Genomic DNA, 23772 nt, shown 5'->3' with positions numbered 1-23772 from the left:
TATAAGAATGTCATTCTTATTTCATAAAATGTTCCTCATCCTGACTTTACTGAGTTTATGTCAACAGTCTATAACTAGGTTTTCCTACCAACTTGTATTCCTGTAATCCATTAAAATTGTATCTATTCAAGCCACTGAACTCACAATACTAAAGGATAATATAACAGATGAAAATTAGGGATAAACTCATTTTTATTTACCATAGACATTTAATCTTTTGATGCAATTACATGAATTATGAAATAAATGTAGGGGTCTATAACCCACAAATAAGTACACCACAATAACTCTAAACAAGGAAAATTTAGAAAGGAAGAATTTAAGAATGAGGAAAAGATTGTTATGACAAAGTATGTGAAAGAGAAATAATAGCAAAAGTTACCCTGACATAATGTTCTAGATCCTGGAGATTTAACGGACTATGAGGGCAAATTATCAGAATGAAGCTAGCAATTAAGAAGTCAGGGGATGTGGTGGGGATTGGTTAGGGAAATCCAATGTTATACGACAAGAATAGCAACAGCTCTGAAAAGCCCAAATGAGATCAAGAGCTTAAAAACCTCTAACGTTGAGCCAATGTCAGTCAGAAGGTGTTTTAAGCATAGCATTGAAAGACCCTTGTATTACCTGAACTATCAGGAAATTATACTAGACTTTCATTTAAGAGATCTTCTATCACAGATCTCTTGTGAGTTTTAGGTTGAAGGTCATACCAACTCTTGAGGAAAGGGAAAAGCTGTAAGAGCTGGGGTGATTTTTAAGTGACTACCAGTACCAAAACTTCCTGGATTTCTTACAAGATCATTCTTAAAAACAGCATTAGTTTGGAAGATTCCTACCAAACATCCTTCAGATAAGACGGACACAGATAGGGTGATTAGATCATCGAAAGGAAGGAAAAGTAAGTGGTAAATAACCAAAGGCCACAAAAAGGTAAGAAGAAATATGCAAGTTTTTCTGAAAATTGCTTTTCAAATAACTTTTACATTAACTTTGCCTCATATCAGTGAAACATGTAGTGAGTCTACAATAATACCAAATGATAATTTGAATAGTAAGAAAAAATATTTACTTACAGCACACTGATTAGACTACATAATATACAAATCAAAAAAGCCTTTTAAAAATAACTGCTATTTGTATTTGATTTTGTTGTCAATAAACATTAAACTTCCTCCTCCCCATTAAGCATGGAACACAGAAATGGTGAGATACAATTAACAGTTTCTTTGCCAGTGAAAAATCAACATAGTTGTTTTTGTCTTGTAAGCTTTACATACACTCTGGGCTTTCCTAGTCCAGTAGATAAACATTCTGCAATTTGACTTCTAGACTCAATACAACTGACCTTCAACCAATCAGCCATAACAATAACGGAAGGATCTGTGATTGTACTGAGTAATTCCTTAGTGGCTCTTTTCTTTTCTTCTCGGTAATTCTTCTTTTGCACCTATTTTATAGAAATAACAGAAAAATTAAAAATTCAATACAAATGGGAAATTTATTTTCAATTATTTAGACCTATATAGTGTAGAATATAAAACTCTAAAACTTTTTTGAATTCTAACATCTTATGTTAAAAGAACTATAGTTTTTTTAATTATTGTTTTTTAAAGATTTATCTATTTATATAAGAACTGGGGTACAGACCAGATGTGTGGGAGGGTAAGAGAATTCACCAGAGACAGAGTGGAGAACAGAACAGGCAGACAGACTGAAGACACTGCTGAGGGGAGCAGCGGGTGAAGCAGGAGAGGTCTGTTGCGTCACGTGGGTTTCTCCCTGGTGCCTGGGAATCGAACCCATGCTGCAGAGGCTGTGGACAGCTTCACAGCACTGTACTCAACCCACTGCACCACTGGGGAGGCCCTAGAATTGACCACTGTTAACCTTCTGGAAATTACTATCCTTTCAAGCTTTTTCTAAGCACAAAGCATATAGAAATATATAACTTTTGTGCGTTTTTTTTTTTTTTAACACATATAAAAAGTTCCCCCCACTCCTGATTTTTTGGAGTGTTTCCATGCCTACGTCATTCTTTTTGCTGCTATACAGGATTCCTAGTATGAAAAAATAATAACAGCTAACATTTACTGGGGTCCATTTTGTATGCTAGTCACTGTTCTAAGCACTTTTCATGTATTACCTCACTTAATCCTCACGATAACCTTGAAGTAGGACTATCATTATCTATAACTCATGCCATTTATGACAACACAGATGGAGCTGGAAAGGATTATGCTAAGTGAAATAAGTCAGAAGGAAAAAGGTAAATATCAGATAGTTTCACTTATATGTGCAATATAGAAAAACCAAACAAAAGATCAGGAAAAAAGACAAAACTTGCAAGGTGGCCATAGACCTGGGGTATACAGCAGAGGAGGGAGAGAGAGAGTGGTTATGCCAGGGGAGGGAAGAGCATAAGAGACTGGAGATGGAACACGTGTGCTATGGTGGTGGGAGAACTACGGGGACTACACCTGAAGAGAAGAGATGATATATCAAAAACTAACAATGATGTAAGAAAATAAATATATTTAAAAAATAAATACAATACTATCTTGCTAATTGTACCTAACAGTACATAACATAAGAGACTATCACAGATAAAAATTTTGACAATTCTACAATTCTAGACTTGGTTTTTATTAACATTGAATTGAATATGGGATTGCAAATATATACAGGATTAGGTATGAAACAAAACTGGGCAAAAAAGAGTAGACAGAGATCAGAGTCCATTGGAAAAGGGGTTTCCTGAGCTCCAGGTTCTGGCACCATATTATGGTAGGCAGGCCCCACGTTGCATATTTCTTAAAAGAAGTTGAAAATTTGGACTTGTAATCGTTGGCTCAAATATTTATTATATAGGTTAAAAACTATATCTCCTGTGGGACAATTCAGTACATGACCTTCAGTTAGCAAACTCTAATTTTAAAGGATACCAGAGCTTCCCATCAAATGTTTCACAGTACAGTGATATGTCTGACTCAGGTACAACTGCACAGAGATATCAAGTCCTCAGCCCCAGGACAGGTAATTGAGGCCTGAAGCAGCCCTGCCTCAGTCATCAAGCAGCTTTATCAGTCATTCCACTGTGCCACACAAATATTAACATCATTACGTGTGTGCCTGTTTGGATGTATTTTTCTTCCTTTAGAAAGAAACATTTATTTCTTTATCAACCTACTTTCAAAAGCACATGCAAAGAATAGTGCTAGTTATTGCTCATAAATAACTCAGGAAACTAACCTTGAGAGATTCTTTTTTTGTGAGCTTGCTTGAAGCTGAACTGTCCTTCTCCGAGCCATTATAAAGTTTAGATTCAGACTAAAATCACATAGAAATGAAGAAAAAAAATTAAAATCTTTATTCAATACAATATGGCACATAAAAATTGACATCAAAGTTATATTTGTGAGATTCTTTCCAAGTATTGCTGTAACTTTAGTAAATGTCCATTTTCAAATACTAATTTTCCCTATACTATTGGGTTTAAAAATAAATCTATGTTAAACTAACAAATATACAAAATAAATACACAAAAATAAAAAATAATCTATGAAGTAAAATAAAATCATTTATAATTAAAAAAAATTATTTTCTAGAGTATTTCTAATAATTTCTAATCATTTAATTTTTCTTAGGGCAGGGTTGACAAAGCAATGTAATTTTTTAATAGTTGAAATATTCTAAATTAAAAAACAAACCATGTGCATTCTAGCAAGCTGTTACATTGCCCAATGCTACACCAATGAAAAGAAATATAAACATCTTCAAAAACTAGTATTATGACACTATCCTAGAACTAATATTTCTAGCACCTACTTCCTGCCTATCCATTGCCCCTATTATTTTCATAAATGTTTCCAAACTTGTAGTTTATATTTCATATATTCATTTGATTTTCCTAATAACCTTGAAAAAATCGGCATAAGATATAGTTTCACCTCCATTTTACAAACCAGGAAAGGGAGACTCAGGGAGACTGATTTTCCAAATTAACAGTAACATCAGGGGTCAGAAATTGAGTCTCTTATAATCCAGCACTCTTTTAGGAAGACCACCTTCATCCATGAAAGCAAATGCTTTTTACTTTACAAAAACTAAAATCTGTTTCTATAAACCCTGGGATAATTAAATTGAACATATTCCTTCATTGTCTTGTGATTTTCACTTTTACCTACTGTTAGACATAGCAGAAGGTACTTATAGTTCTCAGTAGTCCTCTTAGTGACAGAAGAATACACAGGGCACAACACAAATGGTTGCTTTCAAATTTTGAATAGCCAGATTTTGCACATTTGCATAAAATCACTAGATATGATCAAGGATAAAGACCTTGGGTATAAACTCCCTCACTCAATTTTAAGATCCATGAGGGTAGGCATCATGTTTATTCACCATGATAGCCAGTTATCATCTGGGGAAAAGGAAAGGCTCAAGAAATATGGTGAATTAATAAAATGAAAATGGAAGTCACATTTGCAGTTCATTTCTCTCATTTCTCTAAAACACTTCTGCTGCTGACAAACACATGGGTTACTATGTGATGGTAATAACTGGCAAAACTTGCAGGGAACTAAAAACTCAGCTCAGTGTAGAGGGTGGGGATTAACCTGTTAGATTTTTGTTAAAGTTACTCCCTTGAGAACTAAGACTTGAAACATTACAATGTTTACTACCATGATGATGGCATAGATTATGATATAAACAATTTCAGAAAATCCCTTAAACAGGTCTCTTCTTCTTAACCCTTGAAATCCAATGATGGCACTGCTGTTGTCAGAGGAATGTGATGCTTTTTATTTTCCACAACTTAATAGGAAATTTATATTATAAAGTACTTCTTAGATACTATTAAACAAAAAATACTAATAGTTTAGTTTAATAATAGTTTACTACTTACCATGAATCACACTAAACACTTTATTTTTACTACCTCATTTAATACACAAAGTAACCCTATGAGATAGTAGTAGTAGCCCCCCTTTTTCTAACAAGGAAACTAAGACCAACAGATTAAATAACTTTGGAAACTAAAATAGTAAGTAGATGAGCTGGCATTTGTACCCCGGTTGGCATAGTTCCTAGTTTTATACTCTTAGTCATCTCACTATATGTATTTCTCACCTTTTTAAAATGACTTCAGACATTATATCACAGTCAAATTTAATACTTAGCTTCATGAATAAGAGAAAATATGTGTCCTCAATATGACAACATCCAGTTTCCATCCATAGCACTTTACACCTATGCTAGATGGACTTTTATGAAATAATTATTTGAAATGTTAAATGTGAATAAAATTTGTGTAAAATCATATATAAAAACATATTGTGGTATCCTCTCAACCACCCCCAAAACAGGAACAAAAAATGTAGTTTTAAGAGCAAACCCTATTGCTATGAATAGTAGAAAAAATCACTAACAATCTTTTTTTCCAGTGTTTGAAAGTTTGATTCCAAAAACCTAAGAATTGTTTTTGTGTTAAGCCTGGCCAGAAAAAAGTCATATTTTCTATAATTTGCCAAATCCCTTGACAAATTACAGAAAACCTAGTGAAGTACAAACTCATAGGACTACCAATGATTTTGTGGTACTTCTCAAATTTGAATACATAAACTTGAATAAAAAAGTTTTCAATAGGTATATGAATATATACAAATATCCTAGTTTGAGAAATACTAATTCAGGAAATGATGTCTTATTCTAAGTAAGGCTTTCAATTCCAGGCTATTAAAGCAAAGGCTATCTGGCCTTTAACGGATAAAATGTATAATTTTGATTATCAGACAAATGAACTCCAAACACTTGGGAATTATTTTTAAAAAGCCATGAACTCTGAGAATATCTCTGAATAGAACTCTGAACACTTGCTTAAGGAAGTGCTGCAATCGCAGACATACCAGAAATAATGCAACTCTTGAGAGAACTGTTACCAACAGGCTTTATTTCCGAGCAACCAAGAGCACTTAAATCAGCCCCAGTGGAAGAACTATTCTTTATTTTTTTACATATTACATGGCTTAGCTGTAGCAACAAAAAAAATCCCATAGAAATCTGATAGGATTTCAGAATTCATTTTTGCATCTAAAATATTAGAAAAATGTCACTATTTGGGGACTACATGCTTACCTTGCTCTTTGACATAGAGAGTGAAGAGTCATCTTTGTTTTGGGAAATGTCTTCCTTCCCTCTTTCAAAACCTTTAAAAAACATTGTCATCTCAGTATTTGTACTTGGGAACATACACCGGCATTAATGTTAAAAAATAAACATGTAAGTCATTCGATTTCAAATATATGTTATATTTGATATGTATCAGAGCAAGAAGCCTAGACTGTACATACAGTTTTAAACTATTAGGGATTAAAGACCTATAAGGGATTTAGTGCAATAATTCTTTAGAATGAATTAAAGGTTATAGAGGTAATGAAGTCTTTTCCTGAACCCACTGATATCAACCTAGGTACCTCCTTTCTGTGCTCTGAGAGGCCTGATTTCAAGCCTTGTGGTGCTTTTTTTCCAGTGAACCTTTTTCCCTAATACAACCAACCCAGCATAACTTTCATTTCTCTTGCCAAACGTTAAAACAATCACAGAACTGTGGTAAAAGACAGTAAATAAATCTGGGTTGAGGAATAGGCCTTCAAAAAATCTAACCATGTGCTTACTGTGAGAATCAAATGAAAAGGCACAGAATACACTTAGTTTAGTACTTTACACACAGAAAACATTCAATTATAGTTTTTTTATAACTATCATTAATTATTGCTATACAAATTCTATAAGGGTGACCAAAATAAATGGGTGATAGATATTCCTATAGTCATGGAGCACACTAATGTAGCACAATGCCAAAATCTATTAACAAATTAATGTTATAAGGATATAATTATAGAGAGAGGCTTATACTGAGATTTGTGGCAGTCATAAAAGAAGCAAAGCACATTTTAATGAGGTTCTATCTATTTTTGAGGATAAGTAATATGGCCTCTTTCCTATAATTATTTGTTGAGTCAAATAAAAACCTTTATTAAAAATATCTGTGCAATTATTCATAAAGCAGAAGTTAATATATCATAAGTAGTACCAACACCTGAAACATTTTAAAATAATTTCTAGCATATCAATGATAATATAATTTATTCTGAGTTTAGCTTACATTAGATAAAAACAATTCCATTCCATTTTCTTAATCTAGAAAATTTATTGAATTTTTTCTGTAATATGAAGAAGGAATTTTTTTAGTGAAAAAAACAAAGCCACAATTGTTTCATTAATATAACATGAAATTTTAAATGAAAACTTATCAGAATTTGAAACTTCAGTGTAAATTAAACCAAAAAGTACATAATTCAACCTGAAAAGTCTAAATTACTAAGAGCAATATATATTGTAACAAGTAATTCTCAACACTAATGACCAACATAAATCACTTCAAAGATCTCAATGTATGTAGGAGAACAAAGCTCTGTCAAAGACATTATTTTTTGTTTTGAAATCAACATAAATTAATGTTTCCCACATATTCTTTAACATTTATTTCTTTTTACAATTCTGACCTTTCACTGGAAATGACTATCCTTTGGCCTGAAGTTTTTTTTAGAATTTTCTTTAGTGAGGTTTTCCTGGCAGCAATCCTTTCAGTTATTTGTCTCAAATGTCTATATTGTCCCTTCATTCTTGAAGAATTTTTTTGAGGCATGGAATTTTAGATTGGCAATATTTATTTTCAACATATTGAATATATTGTTCTTTTGTTTAGGCTTCGACTGTTTCAGTTTTTAAGTCAGAGAGAAATGATCACTGTTGTGAAGGAAATCTGGTAGGTTTTTTTCCTTCTGCTCTGATGTTCTTAAGTTTCATTATGATGTGTTTAAGGTTTGGGTTTCTTCCACTTTGGCTTCTTCAGAATTCTGTGGGTTGGGGTCTTTGATTAGTCCTATAAAAAGCTCTAAGCATTATATTCAAAGATTTACTCTACTTCTTTTACTAAAAAGAAATTCATGAGAGACTGTTCCCCTCTATTTCCTGTCTCTTCTACATTTGTCATCTTTTTGTCTCTCCTTCCCGCATACTGGATAATTTCTTCTGAACTGTCTTCTGTTTGCTAATTCTGTGTTCATCTGTATGTCCAATATACTACATGTCTACTTAATTTTTAATTTTGGTTATCATGTTTTGTTTAATTTTACTTCACTTCACTTCTTGAAAATTCTATTCTATTACTTTACAATTATGTGGGCTACTATGTATAATTTCTAGTTCTTCAAGTTTGTCTTGAAAGTGTGGCTTTGTTTTTTTACACAGCAAACAAACTTAAAAAAAAAATATCTATGCCTGACTAATTCTATTATTTGAAAGGCCTTCTGTTATCTACTGCTTCGGTTACTTCAGTTACTTCTCATTCATCTTCTTATATACCTGGTTATCTTTGACTTATATTTTGATAGCTGACCTTGAAAATTATCTAAAGCAATAATTTGAGGCCTAGAATAAAAATGCTTTTTATTCAGAAAAGATCTGTGATTTTTCGTTACTTTCTTAATGGCCTTTTCCTGAACGATCTACTTTCTTGTTTATACTATATAAAGCAGTAAGACTACTATTTTTAGTGAAGCCACATATATCTTTTAAATGCTCAGTTAACAGACAAGTCATGATTTAAAACCAGGGAGCTGAACTCCATTCTCACACTCCAAAATATTCATACTGGTCCCTATATTTTCTCTGACTATAGAACCTATAACAACAACATGTTCAGAATGGATGAATACTTAGAATGATAGGTGGCAAACCCTCAATCAACAAATATAATTATTAATTCATCTCAAAACTATTTATAATGTACCTCCTATGTGCCATGCATTGGACTAGATTTTAGGGACAGAAACATGCAAAGACTTCTCTGTTGTATTACTCCTCTCCAAAAGGCAATTGTGAGAAGCCAAGTATTCAAACAAAAATTGTAATAAGGTAAGATAATTCCTTATTTTGAATGCAGTGGATAGCTAAGAGAACAAGAATAAGACTGAGTTTAAATACTGGCACTACCATTTACTAGCTATATGACCCTGGACATGTTACTTCATTCCCAGTGAAGTTTCTCTGTGGGGAAAATATTTGAGTTATAATAATACTGAGTTTTAAAGAAAGAAATTGCTATTGTATTTTGTTCATAAGGAAAGAAAACATATTTTTCAGAAATGCTTTCAACAGTTAAAGTAAATAAAAAAGACGATCCTAGCAGTAGTTCAACTAGTCAAAAAACAAAACTAATACCAATTACAAACAACTTGTTCTCCCTGATTCTGAATTTTTTTTTTTTTTAAGTCTGTCAGTTCTTTTTGTTCTAAATATTTCATTTTGGAAGTTACCATAAACTCACAATAATTCCAATGAATAGAGATGTGCATTATAATTTTTAACTTACCATCATCTAATTATATAACCATGGTAAAGTCCCTTGATTTCCCAGGGCCTTCATTCCTCAACTACAAATAAATTTTACATTAGATTATCTCTTACAGAAATACACAGGCCTTAATTTCTCCTGCTAATCAGTGGACAGTGGACTATTATTACTGAATAAACTATCATTGTGTATTCAACTACCAATTAATTAACAGAATACAAGTGCAATCATCACTTATAAGATATACTTTTTATATACTGTGACAATAAATTTGGCTCACTATTTGGCTGTAATAGAAGTTTTATGCTGCTTTGGTTTTGTTAAAATAAGATTATACACACATATACCAAATACAGATTTAGTAGGTATTCACAAAATATAGAGCTGCTGCAGAATATTAACTATAGAGAACTAGGCCACGAATAAGACACTATACAAAAGAAGTCAGAATATACTAAAAAGAAACCAATCTATGCACTAAAGTTCACATATTTTGTCTATAAATTTAGTTGCTCATTTATTTACTCAATGAATATATATATTTGAAGTTATACCTGAGATTAAGGAAAGATAAGTAGATATAAATTTAAAAAAACTGCACTGTGGTATCACTATGAATACATGGGAAACAATACCATATCCTATATCGTAGCTCACCATAGAGAAGAAGACCATACCAACATATTTCTTAAGGTAGAAATGACACACACACACATAAAAGATTTTCATACGGAAAACCAAAATGAATAAAGGGTTGTGCTCAAAACAGTGAGACAAAGTTATCTTTAAATATCACTGAAGTAAAACATCTCCTCTAGTGATGTCAGATGAAGACAAATGCATCTAAAATTTTTTCAGTACACTAAATATCCCAAAAGAAATTCTATTTTTTACTTTAAACTTAAAAAAAAAAACATAAAAAGATACTTTGTTGAAATACCAGATTCCATTCTATTTCTTAGCTGGCAACATATTTAAAGAGCTTTTTATCATGGCTGTTTATAATACAACTGCTGGCTGTAGTAAGGGGAAAATGGAAGCACATCTATGAGTATCATTTTCTCTATTTCAATCACTGAAAAACAATGCTAACCATTTATGTTATCATTCAAGCAAATCAAACCAGAATGACCTTCACTATATCCTTTGGCAAGATAAACTGACAATTCTCCTTCAATTATTAGTTAAGTAAATACCCAACTTTGAAAAAGTGAAGCTTTCTATTGTTTATAAGGGTCACATGATTATTCTTTAATAATAAGTACAATCATGGCATCAAGATCAGCAATTTTGCTGACTTAAAAAAAAGAGACAAATATAGCAATGGAACTAAGTCTCAGTGAACAAGCAAAGGGAGTAACAAAATTAAAAACTTTCAACGTGTTGTATTTTCAAAGCCATTTACAACATCTGAGAACATAAGAAAGAAGCATGATAGTAACAACCGTATTACACTAAGAAGACTAAATACAGATTATGAATTCTAAATCTGTTTAAAGCTTTTGCTACTTAGGAAACAGTTCAGGAGTATGGTTTCCAGTCCCTTTCAGAGACACCATTAGAAAAGAAAATGAAATCAGTGAATTTATAGTTATTTATCTGCACAGGTGAACAAGTGTTTCACTACTTCAAATGAATGCATATATACCACCTATTAGAATGAATATTCCCAAAAAGCTAAGAATAACGTTAGTATAAAAATTGGAAATGTAATTAAAATTTAGCAAAATGTAAGTGTCAGAAAAAAAAACAAAATGGTTAAAGCAAGCACCCTTTCAGTCAATACTTCTTTGCCATGAATATCAAGTATTTTTTTATTTTAAAAGCAAAATATAACCTTAAGAGGTAAGATACAATCATGTAGCCTTTAAAATTGTGAAAGAATTGTCTTATTTAAACAAAAGCAGTTAAGATGTTAAAATGATTAGTTTTTTTAAATGAAAAGTCTCCAAGAAATTAAGAAAAGAATGCAAGATTAAACAAACAAACCTGGCAATGAAGGAGAAAGTTCATTGTATCCTCCAAATGAAGCATTCCGGACAAGCTTTCGGCCATCAGTTCGTGGAGGAAATAAAACAGGCGAAACCACAGTACAAGAAGAAAATCTACGTTGCTGTGAGCTCTCTTCTTTCATGGTTTAGAAGGGCTATTTAACCTATATGCTCACCCAGAAGGCTAATTAGACCCGACTGGCAATGACAGGCTTTTCTCCCACATCCAAATGTAGCAAAACCCACCAGCACAAACAAAGGACACACACATCTAACAGCAAAGGACAAGGACCAGAGACTGTCAAATCAGCAATAAACAGATAGTCTCAAAGAGACTCACAGAAAAGGCACTAAGCCATGCTCTTGGGCATTTTTTTAATGAACTGATAAACAAGAAAGGTATTCCACTAACGTTTTACCTTTTATTCAAGCACCAATAATGCCCTGCACTAAACTGCTGCTTTAAGAAAACAAAGCAAGATCAATAAATTAGAGATTCAAGAAGCAATAAAATTCGTTTCTCTTCTTTTTAAAAAAAATAATCCTTTTATCGTATCCATTATGCTCGTGTAGTAATAACCACTCCTCCTACTTCTAACATTTTCTTCTCCAGTTTTTTCATACTTCAAAAATGGACATCCATAATGCTATTTTTCTTTCCTGAAGCTCTTAGATTTTTATCTAACCCACTGCTTGCCTCAGCCATGATTAATTCATAAGGGAAGATATTCTTTCAAGAACAACTTTTATGGATTCCAACAGCTAAAGCTAAAGCAGAAAATAAACATTTAAGATTTATGTCTAGCAGGCAAATATGAGTCATTAAGACAGTGTTAATGCAAACCAATAAACAGTGAAGTTAAAAAGACACTATAATAATGTTGTATGCTCCAATATGTGTCTCCTTGAACGGCTACAGTACCTATTTTGTTACATTTAAACATTTCGAAATATGTAATTTACCACTGAGTATTTTCCATTTAAAACTCTCCTGTTTATAAACAATGCAATCTTATTATCATAGTAATAAACTGAAATACCTTTCTTTGGTAGGCTAAAACTAAATGATATGATCTCATATCAAAAATCTAACAAAAGCATCTATAGCCAAATCAATACACTGTCATCTCTTCATAGTAATTTTTAAAATTCCAAAGAATTCTCTCCTAGTTATGTTAAAATCCATTTACCTTTCTCCACCTCAACTGAAGGTAAAAAGATCTCGTCAACCACTTCGTGTAACCTACAGTGGTTTTTTTTTCGAATCACATTTCCTTGTTTCAAATTGGAAATGCACCCAGTTAGCTACTGAGAGATAGAAAAATTAATTCAACTAACTTAGTGGTTCATGGTTGTAACTATCTTACTATACAACGTTTCCCTCCTTATGCACGCACCTCAAGGTTGGCTCACTACCCACATGCAACAGCATCCCATATAATGTAAGACTGTTTCTCTTTACTAAAAGGATAATTAACTAAAGTTTTTGGTATAGAGTAGATTCTTTCCTTGGGTCAAGTTATCTCAAAAACAATTAATGGTGAAAAATAAGTAACTGCACGGTTGATACCAATGACTACAGCTGGGTTTTACTTTTTGGTGTTTTTATTTTCCCTTTTCCCCATGTCATAAATATAAATCACCATTAAGTATAGATAACAGAGAATTATAATTCATTTAATGATTTTCTGCCTCTTAAAGCATAAAGAACAAAGAACATAATATCACAAAAGGCATTATAGTGTAAAGGTTAAGCAGAATTTGAAATTAAGTCACCAAATTAATTGCATTTGAGCAATTAACTTATTTTCTCTTGGACTCTGTTTCCTCATCTCTAAAATGCTAATAATATTATCTATATTAGGGATTGTAAAAAGGATCAAATTGGATAACATGTAAATTCTACAAAGATTCTAATGAGGATAGTTCACATCTGGAGCATACAAAGGGGAAAAATGGGGAAGAGAATAGGAGTAGGGAAAGACCCAAGACTTCTAAAATACTAACAAGCATATTTTCCAAACTTGGGATAGTACTTGTAAAGTATTGGTTTTATTAATAATCTATCAACTACATATGCATTTATGCACTCCAACATACATTAAACACTTCACAATACATACCCACATACTTTTTTTCCCCAGGCACATGATAAACATACAACAAACCTAAGTAATTATTATTGTCCAGGGTCTTAATTCAATAATTCAGAGAAGAGAGACAAAGAAAAACAAAATATTATTAAACAATGAACAGAATTTATTTTTCCATTGCTTCAGCCTTCTGTTACTATGTTGTCCTTTCTTTGCACTCATTTGACTAAGCCTAACTCCAATCAGTTGTTTATATCTCTCCTATCGTAAGGTTTAGGTTTAAATCATCTGGAAATTTAAAAATTCCCACTTTTCTGCCTCATATGGTTGATGGTGAAATAAATATGGTATCCATATTTATTTGTTTTTTCTCAACGGAAAGGAACTTTAATACAATTAGTGTACAATACAGAAGAGGCAAGGAATATAGTTTTCAAATCAGTCACCCAAATTACCCATCCCCTCATGGGTAAATGTCCAGCCAAACAGTGGTACCCATATTTACACAGCTTCACAAAACTTCCATTAACATTCTTTTATGTTAAAAAATTCTAAATACTTGGTAAACCCAAAACAGTTGATGAAAATACATGGTAAACTAAGCATTACTTTAATTAAAAGTGGAAGGAAAAAACACTAGGAGAATATTTCTGAGTACTAGATCTGGTTCATTTATTAGCTACACCCTGCCTTGCCCACATATATAATAAGGAAGGGTAAATATCAGAGAACAACTTAATAAAATATGTTTTGATCAATATAAATTGTCTTGTAAATGTAAGGTAGTAGTAATAAGGTCCATTTTTTAAGTCTATAATCTAATTTAAAGAAAGTCATTATATTACAATGATGTCAAGAAACAAACTGATGAACATTAACTTCACTCTTTCAATAACAAAGAAAAAATATCACTTTTAAAAATAAATTTTAAAGGTAACTTGCACCAAATTTATTTATTTATTTTTTTTTATAAATTTTATTGTTATATTCCCCATACAATTGCAGCCCCCCATTCTGACCCCAATCCCTCCCCTCCCGCCCCCGCCCCCCTAAAAGTGTCTCTGGTTCATAGTTTTTTGTTGATTTTGATTTTCACTTTCTTATACTTATTCATTTTCCTGGTCCCTTATTTAAGTTTTCTAGATTCCTGCTATGAGTGAGACCATCCGGTATTTTTCTTTTTCTTTTTGGCTTATTTCGCTGAGCATGATCCCTTCCAGCGCCATCCATGTTGCAGCAAATTGCATGTGTTTATCTTTTTTGAATGCTGAGTAATATTCCATGGTATATATGTACCACATCTTCTTGATCCAGTCATCTATTTTTGGGCATTTGGGTTGTTTCCAAAGCTTAGCTATTGTAAACAGTGCTGCTATAAACATAGGGGTGCAGGTGTTCTTTGGAATTGATGTTTCTGTGTCCTTTGGGTAAATACCTAGGAGTGGAATTGCTGGGTCATATGGAAGCTCTATGTTTAGTAGGTCCAGAAATCTCCACACAGCTTTCCACAGTGGTTGGACCAGTTTGCACTCCCACCAACAGTGCAGAAGAGTTCCTTTTTCTCCACACCCTCGCCAACATTTGTTGTTGCTAGTTTTTTTAATATGTGCCATTCTCACTGTGTAAGATGGTATCTCATGGTAGTTTTGATTTGCATTTCCCTGATGACAAGTGATGTTGAACATTTTTTCATATGCCTGTTGGCCATTTGCATTTCCTCTTCAGAGAAGTTTCTTTTAAGCTCTTCTGCCCATTTTTTGACTGGATTATTTTCTTTGTTGTTGTTGAGTCTCATCAGCTCTTTGCAGATTTTTGTGATCAGTCCTTTATCATTAGTGTTGGGTGCAAAAATGTTCTCCCAGTTGGTGGGGTTTCTCTTTGTTTTTGTTATTGTCTCTTTTGCTGTGCAAAAGCTCTTTAATTTGATATAGTCCCAACTGTTTATCTTTGCCTTCACTATCACTGCTTTGGGTGATGTGTCTGTAAAGATGTCTTTGATGTGCAAATCACGTAGTGTTTCGCCTATATTTCCTTCTATATATTTTATGGTTTCAGGTCTTATGTCTAGTTCTTTAATCCATTTTGAGTTGATTTTTGTGTATGGTGTGAGGTGGTGGTCAAGCTTCATTCTTTTGCATGTAGCGACCCAGTTTTCCCAGCACCATTTATTGAACAAACTTTCTTTGCTCCAATGCATAGTCTTTGCTCCTTTGTCAAAGATTAGTTGACCATAAATCTGTGGGTTTATTTCTGGATTTTCTATTCGATTCCATTGGTCTGTATGTCTGTTCTTGTTCCAATACCATGCAGTTTTGATGATTATGGCTTTGTAGTATAGTTTGAAGTCTGGGAGTCTGATGCCTCCATTCCCTTCTTTTTTTTTCAGGAGAGCTTTGGCTATTCGGGGTTTTTTGTGATTCCATATGAATTTCATCAATAATTGTTCTATTTCTTTGAAGAATGACATTGAAATTTTGATTGGAATAGCATTGAATCTGTATATTGCTTTTGGAAGGATGGCCATTTTAATAATGTTTATTCTTCCAATCGATGAGCAGGGGATGTCTCTCCATTTCTTTGTGTCTTCTTCTATTTCTTTTAACAGTGTTTTATAGTTTTCTTTGTATAGGTCCTTTACCTCTTTTGTTAGATTTATTCCCAAATATTTGATTTTTTTTGTTTCAATAACAAAAGGGATGGTCTTTTTGATTTCTTCTTCTTCAGATTTATTGTTTGTGTATAGGAAGGCTACTGACTTTTGCGTGTTGATTTTGTATCCTGCCACTTTACTGAACTGATTGATGAGTTGAATTAGCTTTTCTGTGGAGTTTTTGGGGTTCTCTATGTATAATATCATATCGTCTGCAAATAGTGATAGTTTGACTTCTTCTTTTCCTATTTGGATTCCTTGGATGTCTTTCTCTTGTCTTATTGCCCTGGCTAGGACTTCCAGTATTATATTGAAAAGCAATGGTGAGTGGACATCCTTGTCTTGTTCCAGATCTTAATGGAATTGCTTTCAGCTTTTCACCATTGAGAATGATACTGGCTGTTGGCTTGTCATAGATGGCCTTTATGATGTTGAGGTATGTTCCTTGTATCCCAAGAATTTCAAGGAACTTGCACCAAATTTAAAAATAAATAATAAACACCTAATTTAAAACCCAAATCTGGGATTATTATTCTAAAGGACCAAAGGCCTACTTTAAAAATATTTACTAAATCTTGTGATTTTAATTTAGTTTCAGATTTATTTGTGCTCACTATGGATTTTATTAATTTTAATTTCATGCTGTGGATCATACTATGATCAAAGCCCGACTTATCACTCCTGAAAAACTAAAGCATAATCATATTTTATGTGCCATGTTGACTAGACTCAACTACTATAAAGTGTAGAGCATAGCTGAGCACTCCTGAAAAAAACCTATCTGGGCCATTTAACATTTGAATCTAGTATTTCTCATATTTCACACTATATTACCTTTATATAAAAACAAAAATTACAAAAAGTATGTGTCAAGATCATTAAAATTGTTTTGAAAGTTATGTAAACCCCGAATAGCCAAAGCTCTCCTGAAAAAAAAAGAAGGGAATGGAGGCATTACACTCCCAGACTTCAAACTATACTACAAAGCCATAATCCTCAAAACTGCATGGTATTGGAACAAGAACAGACATACAGACCAATGGAATCGAATAGAAAATCCAGAAATAAACCCACAGATTTATGGTCAACTAATCTTTGACAAAGGAGCAAAGACTATGCATTGGAGCAAAGAAAGTTTGTTCAATAAATGGTGCTGGGAAAACTGGGTCGCTACATGCAAAAGAATGAAGCTTGACCACTACCTCACACCATACACAAAAATCAACTCAAAATGGATTAAAGAACTAGACATAAGACCTGAAACCATAAAATATATAGAAGGAAATATAGGCGAAACACTACGTGATCTGCACATCAAAGACATCTTTACAGACACATCACCCAAAGCAGTGATAGTGAAGGCAAAGATAAACAGCTGGGACTACATCAAATTAAAGAGCTTCTGCACAGCAAAAGAGACAATAACAAAAACAAAGAGAAACCCCACCAACTGGGAGAACATTTTTGCACCCAACACTAATGATAAAGGACTGATCATAAAAATCTGCAAAGAGCTGATGAGACTCAACAACAACAAAGAAAATAATCCAGTCAAAAAATGGGCGGAAGAGCTAAAAAGAAACTTCTCTGAAGAGGAAATGCAAATGGCCAACAGGCATATGAAAAAATGTTCAACATCACTTGCCATCAGGGAAATGCAAATCAAAACTACCATGAGATACCATCTTACACCAGTGAGAATGGCACATATTAAAAAAACTAGCAACAACAAATGCTGGCGAGGGTGTGGAGAAAAAGGAACTCTTCTGCACTGTTGGTGGGAGTGCAAACTGGTCCAACCACTGTGGAGAGCTGTGTGGAGATTTCTGGACCTACTAAACATAGAGCTTCCATATGATCCAGCAATTCCACTCCTAGGTATTTACCCAAAGGACACAGAAACATCAATTCCAAAGAACACCTGCACCCCTATGTTTATAGCAGCACTGTTTACAATAGCTAAGCTTTGGAAACAACCCAAATGCCCAAAAATAGATGACTGGATCAAGAAGATGTGGTACATATATACCATGGAATATTATTCAGCATTCAAAAAAGATAAACACATGCAATTTGCTGCAACATGGATGGCGCTGGAAGGGATCATGCTCAGCGAAATAAGCCAAAAAGAAAAAGAAAAATACCGGATGGTCTCACTCATAGCAGGAATCTAGAAAACTTAAATAAGGGACCAGGAAAATGAATAACTATAAGAAAGTGAAAATCAAAATCAACAAAAAACTATGAACCAGAGACACTTTTAGGGGGGCGGGGGCGGGAGGGGAGGGATTGGGGTCAGAATGGGGGGGCTGCAATTGTATGGGGAATATAACAATAAAATTTATAAAAAAAAAAAAAGAAAAAAAATAATAAAAATAAATACCATTAATCAAGCCTAAAAAAAAAAAAAGAAAGTTATGTAAGACATTAATATTAGACATAGATTTTGATCTACAGATAAACACACTTATTTGAAAATGTTTTTCAAAATATAAGTCACCACTCAATGGTAAGGTGAAAAATCAATTCAGCGGGTCACAAATATTTCAAGAAACAAAATAGTATAGGCCATGCTAAGAAATATCAGAATGTATCATACTTTGATAACAAAAGGCAAGTTGTTTCATGAATCATTTGTTTTAGGTTTTTAACATCTAACTACATACATACACACATATATATGTAACGTTTTGGTTAGTAATATAAAATATATTTCTTACTGTGGGTTAAGGTCAAAATCGGAAAACACTGACATAAACGATGTAGTTCTTTTGAAATTCCCTCATGTTAAAAAGAACTAATTATAAATTTTTTTCCCCCTTGCAATAGAGACTAACTATATATATATTTGTCTTTGGTCTAGTGACTCATCCCTTATTAGACATCTGAATAGAGCCCAAACCACAAAAGGCCATAATAAAAAGACTCTCTAGATGTTCCTGCGTATGTTGAAAGATAATGCCTGACCTTAATTTCTCTTTCTATAGAGCCAAAAGATTAGGACAAGGAAAGGCATTTCACTGTAATAATAGAACTCTAATGAGCTCTCTGGACAAATTCCAGACTATCTCTATTTAAAAGACAGATGAATGACAAACAGAGCTGATATTTTGAAATAACCTAATTTGATAGCTGGAATATCTATTTAAATTCTGTAAAGTTCTGTGTGTACCTTATGGTAAAATACATTGGTTTAAATTAGGTATTGTTAAGAGTATTGCAAGAGCCATTTATCTTGAATCCCAAGATAATAAACCTAGGCTTTAAGAGATTTAAAAATTCTTAAAGCAGCAAGAACAGCTGGAAAAGATCAGTTTTTTTTAAAAAAAACAAAAATCAACAAACAAAAATTTAAGATTCTACCCAAACATGGAAACATTATCTTATAAAATGAACTGAATATCTGAAGATAATACTATATAAATTCAGCAATAAGTTCTCCTACAGAACACACAATTCAATAAGAATGCAGCTGGCACACTGAAGCAGCTCAGGCTTAACAAGCAAAGGACATATGAGATGGTCAATAATGACTGTTGTTTATAATAAATACAACAATAAAGCTCTCTGATAATTTCCACCCTCCACAGGGCAAAGCAGTTTCTTAGCTGTAATTAGCAAAATCTCATTAATGGTTATATGGCCTGAAAAATATGAAAAACAATTTTAATATCCTACCCTACATTTTCTCAGAAAATAACTCTCTCAATTCTCAGTATTAAATGTTTTCAACATAAACAGGAATACAAATTCACAAGCAAAAGGGCGGCTTAAGATAATTTCAGACTGTACAGATGATAGCACTCTCCTTTGAATGAAAAGTTTATAATTATAGATATATACTATATAATCATTTATTCAATAAAAACTATTAAGTACCTACTATGTGCTAGGTACTACATTGGGCACAAGAGAGCCAAGAACATAATAGTCCTAGTTTCTGCTCTGATTGAGTTTTCAATATGTATGAATACATACTAATTAAAAGTTGATTAAAACTTAGAGTCTGTTCCTACAAAATAAAGGGTAAATGAGATGTTTATATTTTAGCCTTCCTTCTTGTCAAATATCAGCAGGAAGACTATTATTACATTTTGGTTTTTTTTCTCTTTAATTAAATTTATTTTTTAAAGTAATATTGACATTGTTGGTATTTTGGAATTATAGGACTATTACATTTTTGATTTCCTGCTTGGGAATTGCGAGGTCTCCTTAATCAGAAGGCGGCTCTCTTTTATCAATTCTGAGAGTTCTCAGTATTTTCTCTTTTAATATCTAGTTAAAACTACAGAAAGCCTGCCTCTCCATGTTTCAAATCAGGAAAATTATAGCAGTGATGGCAAACTCTGTGTGTGTGTGTGTGTGTGTGTGTGTGTAGAAAGGATATTTATTTGGGGGAAAAAAAAGTATTCAGTAGTGAGTAGTGCTCTTAATGTTCATCTTACTGCTTTGTTAAAAAAAAAAAAAACAAGTTATAAGGGCTGGCAAGGATAAGACAGACTCCTCATCTTGGAAAGATGCTTAAAGCAAAGCTCAATTATTTATTCTCACTCTTCAATAAATGCTTTCAAAGTATTTCAGTTTTCACTATAGGAGCACAGAAATAACCGTAGAACACAGACATTGTAACACTGGCTCAAGAGAGATATAGAAGAATACTTTATTCTTATTTTCTTAATTTGTCAAGTACTATATTCTCTTTCGTTATTTTAATAGGTTCTTTCATAGCACTATAAAGGCAATGGCACCAAAAGAAGGAATTTCAAAGCAGAAAGCAACTGTTTCTTACAAAATAATTTCAGAAATTTAATTCCCTGAGGTGTCAATAATTCAGAAGAAAATAAGCATAACATCAATATTTTTGTAATGAAAACAACCTCTTCCTGTTAACCAAACCATGACATTTAAAAATTAGATAGTGGGGAGTGTGGATAAATTCAAGTTCTCTTTCCGAAAAAAAATTTTTATGAAATGTAACAAAGATACTCAAGCACACAATTATTATGTATGTATGGTCTCATATTTGTGCAGATTTGATCTTAAAAATGTCTTACCAAGGAAGGAGGAATTGCTTCGATTCATGGAGAAAACTGACTTCTTGGTCTCCTTTTGTTTCTGAACCACTTTAATGAAGGTGCTCTGTGTTAGTCACCTGGGATTATACCAACCATGTCTACAGCTGTCACCGTGGGGAATGTGGTACTGTATCTTCACACTAGCAAACTCTCTGTCAAAGAAAATCCCTCTTTACCTAGAAGTTTTCTATTAATTTGCAGTTATAGATCCATCATTATGATGTTTAAGTCTGTCAGATTAGTCAAGGTGAAATGACTTTGTAGGTTTAAGAGAATTTCCAAAGGATAAGAAAAACATAATACTAAGAATAAAGTCTTTTTAAACTCAAGTCTAGATTAATCAAAATTAATCTAGATTCTAGTAAAACTGAATGAATCAGGTAAAACTTTTAGTTCAAAAAGTTTTTAAACATTAAACATTTAATTTGAAATGGATCTTAAGTTTTGGCAAAGCAACATTTTATATTCTCTCACAAAGTACTACATCTAAAAGATGGCTTTTTATAAATAAAAGTATGGAAAATAGCTTTTCATGACCAAAGAATAAAAGGGTAATACTATAAGATAAATTATAGCAGCTCACTGAGCTTTCATAACAATCTAAAATGTGATCCAAAGGGAACAGAGTATCCATCGATGAGATGAGCTATAATTTAGTCTCTAGGCTCCGTTGCATTGTTCTTAATCAAAAGTAGAAGGGGAAAGGGACACAACAGGCCTAATTAATCTATAAGTCTTTCTTGATAAACAACTGAAATACACTGAAGTTCAAACAAACCAGTATAAAAAATTCCATCCTATTGAAGAGATTGTAATCATAGATAAAACTTTTTTGAAGTAAATGGGTACTTAGTCTTTGAATAGGAAAAGAATCTGGCAAATACACAATTTTGTAATAACCTAATTCAGCACCATAAACTAAATATTTAATAAAATATTATCTTATATGTTGTTTTTATCACAGAGTTTCAGCGTATGCCCAGTTCCTCCAAAAAAAAAGGAAAGGAAATCCTAAGATGATTGAAGAGATTGACAAACTTACAAATTATTTTTAACCAGCTAATTGTCCAATGACAGATGAATTAATGAAGATATGTATATATACACAATGGAACTATACAGTTAAAAAAAAGCCCAAATTGTGTCATCCAACATGGATGGAATCAGAGGGAATTATGCTAAGCAAAACAAGTCAGAAGGAAAAAGACAAATACTAAATGATTTCAATCTGTATAGAATATAAAGAAAACAAAGCAAAGGAAGCAAACAAACCCTTGGACTTGGACTACAGAACTGAGGTTATTAGAGGGGGAAGAAGAGTGGGAGCAAAGGGAAGTGGGAGCAAACGTTAAGGGAGATTCAGTGGCCATGGTGATTGCTTCTGGTATGTTGGTGATAACATATTTGAAGAGGTGTCAATCTGTACTTCTAAACATAAAGAGTGTTGTAAACCAATGTTACTGCAATAAATTAAAAAAATATTTTTAAGGGATAATCATCTATATTAAATTGCTATTGAAGTCAATATAGCTGAAGGAGACTCAGTCAGAAAACAGGAATAAAGAGAATCTACCATTCTAAAGCAAAGGCAAAATGTAAATTTTTAATATCATATGAAGTATTAAAAACAAAGAAAATAAAATAGCAACACTGTAATTCAATCCAGTAAGGTAAGATGATAGGCTTTGACAGTCCTGAGTTTGAAGTCTGCCTCTACCATTTATTAATTTTGTAAATTAAAACAAATTTCTTAACATCTCTAGCCCTCATATTTTTCACATGTAAAAAAACAGAGTATGCCTAAATCTAGTGAGATTGTTCCAAGAGTTAAATATAACTTTTAGCACAAAAACCAAACTCAGTGCTCGCTTCGGCAGCACATATACTAAAATTGGAACAATACAGAGAAGATTAGCATGGCCCCTGTGCAAGGATGACACGCAAAAACCAAACTCAGTAAGTGCTCAATGGTGACAGCTAGCTATCTGTATGCATTCATCAAACTTCACCAAAATGAATTCCATTCCCCACCTACCCCCTCTGCGTGGTCATCTGCACTCTCTTGTAGAACTCTCTCTTTAGCAAACACAGGAACAATATTACATGTGAAGCTGAGATTAAAGAACAGAGAAAGCAAGCCTCAAATTGTATTTACTCCTTAAAAAATGAGACTGTAAGCTTCACAAGGGCAGGGACCAGCACATAACAGGTACTTAATAGACATTCATCCATTAAGCACAGAAGAACACATTATCTTCCAAGTGCTATGCTACTGATAAGTGCAGGGAATATTTAAGAAAAGGTGGGAGAGAAGGCGAGAGGGAGGGGAAATATAGGATGAAACTGGAAGGACAAAATAAAATCAGACATACTAAGAAGCTTGATTATAAGATTATGGAATTGGCAATTAATGTTCTTCACTGCTGGTTTTAACCTGCTGGTCCGAACTTGAAAAATACACAACCTCACCCTGGAGATTTCGAAAGGCTGGAGTAGGATCTGTAGCTAAGCGAAACTCCACGGTGATTCTAAAACACAGACT

General features: G+C 32.9%; 1 protein-coding gene across 1 annotated transcript in view; it reads right to left on the bottom strand.

Moving 5' to 3' along the window:
• OSBPL8 (oxysterol binding protein like 8) overlaps positions 1–23772 on the bottom strand; it is a gene marked incomplete at its 3' end in the record, with an annotated part of 79517 nt that overhangs the window by 32258 nt on the left and 23487 nt on the right. Inside the window, 3 exon segments of the mRNA XM_084255896.1 lie at positions 1349–1450; positions 3253–3330; positions 6139–6209. Of these exon segments, the coding sequence (XP_084112022.1) occupies positions 1349–1450; positions 3253–3330; positions 6139–6209 (251 nt within the window).

Source organism: Talpa europaea, assembly GCF_964194135.1.
Source record: "Talpa europaea genome assembly, chromosome: 15".
NCBI lineage: Eukaryota > Metazoa > Chordata > Mammalia > Eulipotyphla > Talpidae > Talpa > Talpa europaea.
Note: the sequence above shows the minus strand (reverse complement) of the source record. Positions and strands in the feature narration are given on the sequence as shown.